This window comes from Apis dorsata, unplaced genomic scaffold (genome assembly GCF_000469605.1).
Source record: "Apis dorsata unplaced genomic scaffold, Apis dorsata 1.3 scaffold_311, whole genome shotgun sequence".
NCBI lineage: Eukaryota > Metazoa > Arthropoda > Insecta > Hymenoptera > Apidae > Apis > Apis dorsata.
The window spans coordinates 434043-443003 of NW_006263583.1; the positions used below are offsets into that span (position 1 = coordinate 434043).

An 8961-nucleotide genomic window follows, 5' to 3' on the forward strand; every position below is an offset into this window, starting at 1 on the left:
TATTACATATAATTATATAAATATAAATATAATAAATATAATTAAATTATGTTTAATAACTCACCACTAAGCAGTGTTAATGGATAAGTTGTCCCTACTGACATGTAGCAGGCCAAAGATTGATTATTAGTTACCACTGATATAAAGAAACCTAAAAACAATTTTTTTTATTATAAGATAACATTATAATTGAAAATTATCAAAAAACATTATCATAAAAATTTATGATTATATGTATAAGAATTTTGAATACTTAAATAAAACATAAAAAATATATGAGAACTTTCTAATTCATTCTAAATGAAAAAGATATATTTCTTAAAATATAATTTAAACAAAAATGATTAATGAACTAATATCTCTATTTTTACAAAATCAAAAAATACTAAATAAAAATACTAAAATATTTTCAATTATCTTTTAAATATACATATATATATATTTATATCATAATAATATTAATTTAAATTATATCAATACTTAATATTCATTATTTATTATTATATGTAATCTTCTTGAAAGATTTTTCTAGAAAAATGCATCGTATCTCTTGATATTCATTTTAATTAAAAAAGATATTTGTTTTATTTCGTCTTTTTGTAAGTTATATTTATAATTAATTAATATAACTTGTTATAAGTTATATTTTTTGCAAAAAGATATTAAAATTTTATTATTTATACTTTTTCGTGAAAAAAACATAAAACAAATATTAGATATTTTTAGAAATATCAGGCAAAAATGATAATAATTATCTATTTCATTGTTCATTAAAGTTATTGATTCAAAAAGAGATTAAAAAAAAATTATCATTTGTAGAATATTAATTCATAGAACTCTTGAACTATGGATTGAATCATATATGGAAACAGGTAAAAAATTAATCGAAATATGTCATAATGGGATAAATTCTAAATATCAAAATTCGTTTTATACTATTTCAAATCTAGTTAATTTATAAATATTTAATTTTTTTTTAAATATTTAATTTTATATCTTATGAGATTTGAAGTCTTTAAAAGCATGGTTATTCGATTTCATCTTAAAATATATTGAATTACTTAATTACTAAAATTAGTAATATGTTTAATAAACAATAAGTATCAATAAAATTTAATGGTTTCAATAATGTGACTTTCAGCAAAAAAAAAAAAAATATTATAATTCGCAAGCTATTGATAACTTCTAATTGTTTCTAGACAGCTATGTTATTATGTACTATTTATATTTTTATGTAAAAAATATATTAAAAACTTCCTCTAATTTTGATTATGAATCTCTTAAAAATGTATGTAAAATGAATGTCTTTTATAATAGTTTTAATTAATATAATAGTTTCAAGCACTTACCAGCTGCCATTCCAGCAATTCCTGCGAATAGAGTCATGAAAATAACGACAATTATTGATCCTTCGCAATGTGTATCGTATTCCAAAAAAGTGAGTAACAACATGAATGTGACTTGAAATATAATTATGAAACATTGCCATATCATATGAGTAAAGAGAACCTCTGCCGTTTTAACACCTGTTTAATATTAATATATAAGATTAATTATTTAAAATATATTAAAATAATATTAAAATATATATATTATATATTATATAAAATAATTTATACATATAAAATATAAATTATTCTATATTATTATATAGGAGACTTTTTATTAATTTACTCCTATATGATTGAATGGTCAATTAATGATCAATTAAACAATATAATTTATAAATCGTAAATAAAATATAAATATATCTATATATATGCTATTTTATATTTATATATAAAATCTAGATATAATAATATCAATATTATAAGTTAATAATATATATAAATAATAATAGCAAAATGATTATTTTTTAAGTTAAAAAAAACGAAAAAAACAAAAAAATTATGTTTTATATTTTATAAGGAAAGATCTTCAAATTTAAAAAATTATAAAATTGAAAATATATAGTGCTCATATAAATATTATATGATAATTTTTTTTTGCTGCCCAAAATTACTTTAAAATCAAATCAACTTTTGAAAATTCGATTTCGATTTTTCGTATAAATCACAAATTATGCGAAATACAGAAAACGTTTTCTCAGATAAAAATTATTTATTTTCATAAAGACTATCGTCTGTACAATATTTATCAATTGTTTATATAATTAAAAATAATTATAAACAAAAAAATTAGCAACTTTTTCTTAAATTTATTTTTTAATATAAAATTTTAATCAGTTCTATATTTCAAGATTATTAACGAAAAAATACATATAAAAAAAAAAATTAATATTATTTTATTTAAAAATCGTTTTAAGCAGTTTGTTTTTCTAAATTGCTTATACGAATAATTATTTAACATCTGTACGTATTAAATTAAATTATCATATTAAAATTATGTTTATTTATAAATTATAAATCATATAATGAACATAAATATATAATAATGAAAATAAATATAACATGTAACTGTTAAAATATCGTTAATTTAAATATATAATAAAAAAAGATAATAATTTAAATGATATGATGATATAATCATTTAAAATGATAATTCATTATGAGATATCATGTATATAAAGTATTACTCGAAATTACACTCATTAATTGCATATAATTAATATGTTCAGATGAAAGACTATATAAAACGTTGATTAAAATAATGTGTTTATAAAACTTAATATTTAAATTGATTTTAAATAATTTATTGTTGTGAATATTTTTTTTCCAAATATCATTATCATAATAAAAACTTACCTTGTACTAAGATTCTATTCCAAACGCCAGAATGACGATCACTTATAATTATAGTTGAAGAATAAGCTGTTGCCACAATGTGTAACATTCTAAAAACATAAAATTCGTTTATATGGATAAAAAAATGTTAATTAATAAAAAAATTCTGATTTTTATAATGAAACTTACATTAGTATATAAGTTGGAAAAACAAAAAGTTCATAATGTGGTTCCAGCGTACCATAAACAGGATTTTCAAACTGTAAAATATAATATACATTAATATTACACATTTGAAATTTTTTAAAAAGAATTTCATTAAATATACATACCTTAATAGGTGCTTTGCCATATTTCTTTTCAATTCCACACTCTTTTAATATATTCTGGTACTCCGTGAGAAAATCATCGTATAGTTTTCGTTGTGCAAATAAATTAATTTGTCTATCTAAAAAATTAAAAAAAAATTTCAATTAATATTTAAATTATGTATAATATCCTTAATTTTTCATAACTATTTCCAAAAAACATGAATTTTTTATCGATAGTAAATTCAATCAATTTTTAAATGATTAAAATTAGTGAATTTATGAATTGTTATTAATGAATAAACAATTTTAAATCGTAATAATAAATCTATGACTTTATTTTTACAAATTTTTTTCGAAAATAAATAATCAAATGTGTGAAATATAAAATATGTTAAAAAAAATTAAAATATGTTATTTAAAATAATTATTTGATTCTAAAAAAAATAAATTAAAAACTGAATAATATATTTATTTTTGTTAGCATACTTGGATTATATAGACCAACATGAATCTGAGAGACGGAAATTAAATTATCAAGCATATTTAAAGGATCTTTTATCCTTTCTTCCAAAGCAACAGAAAAATTCTTTTCGAAATGCATTATTCCGACGCTTGAAAAATCTGGAATTTCCAACTCCGCTTGTGTATAGTTCTCGTAGAACATCTAGAAATTAAATATAATTAACCATTATTATAATACAATTAATCGTTATTCTACAAAATTACTATTTCAAAATAATAGTATTACTAATAGTATTATTTTCTCTTATATGCACGAATTATAAATTCTGTATCGAAATAGATATTTATCAATTATTTAAAATAAGAATAACATAATTTTAATTATTTTGTCATAATATATTCCATTATATTTTTACAAAATATTTATTTTTAATATATAAATAATCTATTAATAAATATAATTTATTTAATAATTTTTAATAACTTTTCAGTGATCAGAATTTTAATTTTTAAATACGAAAAAACGAAAATTAAAATTCTTATAAAATACATATTATAAATTATTAGAATTAATTTTTTGCATTTGAAAAGTGATCGTTTATCAATCAATTCTGTATTCGGAAAAAAATAAATAAAATTGCAAAAAAAATTCAGTGGCAAAATTGAAAAATATATTGCAACTATTTCTTGATTAATTAAAATCTTAAGTGAAATGTATAGAGTTTACATTTTATAGAAAAATTATAAAAATTATAAAAATTGTCGAAAATTTCAATAATAGTCTATATTTCAAAATATATGTTTTTTATAGAATTGTAATATTTGTTTTTTTCGTTATAGAAAAGTTTTAAAAAACTTGTCATAGCTACAACGTGATTTTAATTAAATAAAATAGTAATATTTGCATTTCTACATAATAGAATTCATTTTTATTTTTATATTTTAAAAGATATTCATCATGTTTGTTGAAAACATAAATTATTTTTTTCGAGTGCAAAGATTAATTATCTGATTATCTAATTTATATAAAAATATAAAATTTTAAAAAAGATTAAAATTTGCAATTTTATTTTATAATTTACTATTATTAATATGTATCAAAAAAGAAAGTATGAAAAATTTATATTAAGCAAAGAAGATTTGTATTATAAAAATATTAAAACTAAATATAATTGATTATTAATTGATTTTTTAAATCACAAAATAATATTTGCATACCTTCTCTAAAACAGTATTATTTATTCCTTTTATAAATCTACAGCTAATATCAGTAAAATAGCAATTTTTTTCATAATCATCGTACGTAATATTTCCTAGAATTCTTCCACCATCACAATTTCCTGCTTCTTCATTTATGATAAATATCTTTAAATCTTTCGGATCTCCACCAATTCCATTGAAAAATGTTATTATTTGTATCATTGGTAATAATAACGCAAATAAGATTCCTCTAAAAATAAAAAAGATAAAAAAAAAAAGGAAATCAAATTAATGTTTTTCTAATTCGATTTAATATTTTTCAAATATTTCTTTATAATCAAGTATCATAATTACCCTGGATTACGTATAAATTGAAATATATTCTTAAGTAGTAAAGCGTACATCCTTGATTGCCAACTGCTTTTTAAAATTCGTTTAAACTGAAATAATAATAAAAAATTGTATTATTATTATTATTATTAAAGATGATTTGTAAGTAATATTTATTAGATCTTAACATACTGAATATCGTGACATTAAATTAACAGGCATTGAACTTACTATACGCAAAGTATATAAGAAGTCATCTGACATTCAATATTTTAAGGAATTTTTTTTTGTTTTATATATATATACATATATTAACTTTCCTAATTTACATATTATTTATTAATGTACATTTATTAATTTTTTAATTAATAATTATATAATATATAATATATTTTTTTTATATAATAAATTATATATTATATATATTTTATTATGTGAATAAATAAATATATATATAGTATCTTTAATTTATAATATGCTTTATTTATGATTTAAGCAAGATTTGAAAAAAACTAATATATATATAAATTTTATTCTAAGCTGATTATTTTTTTAACGATCAAGCTTATAAGCTTTAAATAAATGAATCAATTATTACTTAACATTAATATTTTTAATATCATTAAGAGAAAAAATATGGAAATAATTAACTTGACTTATATTTTTAAAGCAATATGAAGCTAATACTGCATTGAATTAAAAATCATTTGATAAATTATAAAAATATTGATATATGTTTAATATTTTATGAAGATTTTAATACTTTAATTTTCATTTCTAAATGTTACAAGTATTAATTCTAAATTGGTAAAGTAAACAAAATATAAACACAAAAAGCAAGATAGATGCAATACAATTACCTGATTGTAACATTCAAAAATGAAAGTATCGAATAAACATCGAAATCTTTGTAATATTAAATAGTTATCGAAGTTATTCATAAAGTATCAAATAAATATTACTATCTTTATGAGATAGTAGTTTTTAATTCGATACAGTATTGATTTGATATTAAAAAATGATAATCACCTTAAGAGGTGTTGGCATCGAAATACATCTAAAATTTCGATGCATGTCGATATTGGATCGAAATTTGCTACTGGTATTTATATCGACAACCACTTTCCAATCTATCAATATTATCTACTAATTTCCAGATTTTTTATTTTTGAATAAAACTGAAGATTCGTTTTTCACCTCAGGATTTCCCGAAAAGGTCATCACTTCATGCATTTCTTCTGTAGGCTGTATCGTAGATTGCTCGAAACTTGAATGTGGATTTTGTGATTGCTGTTGGCTCAAAGTTAAGAAAGCTTCCTCCAATGAATCGGTTTGAAATCGCGTCAATAATTCAGTCGGTGATGATTGAGCTAATAATTGTCCACCTCTTAGTAATCCAATCTAAAATTTACAATAGATAATAATAATATAACTTGTTTTTTTTATAATAATTCGATTTATGTTTTCTATGATATTATGAAATATAATATTATGAATTCTCTAATATATTGAATGAATCATATAATGTGATCACTTAAAAAGATGAATAAATTATCTATTATTATATAAATAATTTTTAAATTAAATAAATTGAAAATTTTTTATGAGAAATAAAATATCTATATTGATTAATATATTAAAAAATTTATGATTGAAATATAAAAAAACAAATGACTTTCATATATTTTTTTATATCATATAATTTTTCATATAACAAATAATTTATTTATTATTGAAATAATTATATTACATGAATCATCATAATAATTTATGATCTATCTATTGGAATATGCAACCTTTTTTTTTCGAAAAAAGTTTTTTTTCGAAAATAATTTAATTGTAATTAGTAACAAATTTAAAATAAGAAGATTTATAAAAAAATAAATAAGAAGATTATTATTTATAAAAAAATGATAATTTACCGTATTTGATTGTTTTGTTTCTTCGACATAATGCGTAGTTATTATCACAGTAGTACCCATTTTCGTGATTTCCACTAAGTGATTCCAGATACTGTGCAAAGAATCTTTATTTACATCAATTGCAATTAACATTATAACATATAAAAAGTATAAACAAACAAAAATATACTTGCTTTTCACATAGAAGTGGATCTAAACCTACAGTGGGCTCATCAAGTATTAATAATTCTGGCTTGTGAAGCAGAGCTACCCCAAGCGATACCCTTCTTTGTTGGCCACCACTCATCTGTTTTATTAAACGATCTCTTGGTGGTAACTGAAGTAAATCCTTCAATTCCAAAAATCTATTTTCTGAAAATAATTTTTCTATGAACAAATTTGATAAACAAATTAAATTAAAAAAATTTGTTCTTAGAAATTTGTTATATAATAATTAATTACAATTATATTAATTACAATTAATATGTAATTTTATGAAGACTAAATTTAGAATAATTTTTAATTGTTGTATTAAGTTATTGAAGATTATTTTTTTTTCTTTTGAAAATTTTATTAAAATATTATTCATTGTTATTTTTCTATTTTTTTTTTTGATCAATTTTAATGGAAAAATATAAATATAAAAATATATGATTTTTTCAAATATAATTTATACCAATTTATAATTTATAAATTATTAAAATAATTATAAATTATACTATTACTTATTATTACAAATATTTAATATTTACTATTTTAATTATTTTATTTTATTTATTTTATTTTTTTACTTTAAAATTATATTGTCCCATTTAAAAAATAAAATGCAATAGTATTCGTGCAAGTTAGTTAGAGATTAAATATAGTCGAGATATCTAAAAGAAAATTTTTTTTTAAGTAACTGAAATAAATCTATTTTATCGATAATTTTTATTATCAAATTACAATTCGTTAATAAAAAAAAATATCTTTCACTTGTAATCATTTATAATATTATTTTATAATCAATATGTTTAAAAATAGATATTTTTTAATCATATGATTTTCAAAAGATTTTTTTTATATTTTCTTTATATTATTCTCTCTTATATTATTCTCAATTTAAGTAACAAAAAAATATTTGTTTATGATTTTTTTCATAATTTATTTTTTGGAATAATTATATATTTTATGAACTTTAGTTTTACAATTCAGGAATGCTTTATATGATAAATTTTATAAACGAAGTAAAATAACATCCGAATATTAATGCGATCAACTATATTTCTATACTTGTTAAATTTAATTTTTAACAAAACTTTAAAACTTTAAAAAAAAAATTATTTAAAATTCTTAAATTACCAATTTCTTCACTTCCTAGGCCATTGATTCTTCCAAAAAAATGAAAGGAATTTATTGCAGAAAATTCATCAACCAATGCAATATCCTGAGGCATATAACCAACACGAGGTCCTGGGATTCCGGAACTTTTACTTCCAGGTTCACCACCAAGTACCGTAATTTGACCACTGTCTAATTTTTTGACGCCAACTATGCAAGAAAGTAGAGTACTTTTGCCACAACCACTGGCGCCTAGTAAACCATATCTAATAACATAATAATAATGAATCAATAAAATAATTAAAATTAATTTCGGGTATGATTGGTTAACATTTTTTGTTAGAGAAAAGTAAAAATAAAAGAATTAAATGTGATTTTTCATCAGAAATTAAAACTATAACTTTTGGATTTTTTTTGTAGAATTAAATGAATACATATTATTTGTAATATCTTATAAGTTTCAAATTCAAATTTGATAATAAAATAAACGAAATATCTAATTATCTATTAAATATATATAAAATTATAAAAATAGAAATTGAATTATAAAATTATAAAAATAGAATTGATTCATATTATTAATAAATAAATAATTTTATAAGATATGATGTAAAATTGTGATAATTGAAATTTTTAAAATAGTAAAGATTTCAAATTCAAATTTGATAAAATAAACAAAATTTTATAAATATATTACATAATATATTTAATTAT

The 8961-nt window shown here is 18.7% G+C and overlaps 2 protein-coding genes across 2 annotated transcripts in view; one reads left to right on the plus strand and one right to left on the minus strand.

Annotated features, from left to right (window-relative positions):
• The window catches only part of LOC102675599 (nicotinamide/nicotinic acid mononucleotide adenylyltransferase 1), a 52739-nt gene that overhangs the window by 15486 nt on the left and 28292 nt on the right, over window positions 1-8961 (plus strand). The window lies entirely within an intron of this gene.
• The window catches only part of LOC102673909 (ABC transporter G family member 20-like), a 47650-nt gene that overhangs the window by 570 nt on the left and 38119 nt on the right, over window positions 1-8961 (minus strand). The window contains exons 3-14 of the mRNA XM_006617518.2: window positions 8269-8513; window positions 7122-7299; window positions 6949-7039; window positions 6224-6427; window positions 5051-5136; window positions 4715-4946; window positions 3521-3698; window positions 3056-3171; window positions 2913-2983; window positions 2745-2833; window positions 1350-1526; window positions 65-151 (exon numbers count right to left, since the gene is read on the minus strand). Of these exons, the coding sequence (XP_006617581.1) occupies window positions 65-151; window positions 1350-1526; window positions 2745-2833; window positions 2913-2983; window positions 3056-3171; window positions 3521-3698; window positions 4715-4946; window positions 5051-5136; window positions 6224-6427; window positions 6949-7039; window positions 7122-7299; window positions 8269-8513 (1754 nt within the window). The remainder of the gene's footprint in view (window positions 1-64; window positions 152-1349; window positions 1527-2744; window positions 2834-2912; window positions 2984-3055; window positions 3172-3520; window positions 3699-4714; window positions 4947-5050; window positions 5137-6223; window positions 6428-6948; window positions 7040-7121; window positions 7300-8268; window positions 8514-8961) is intronic.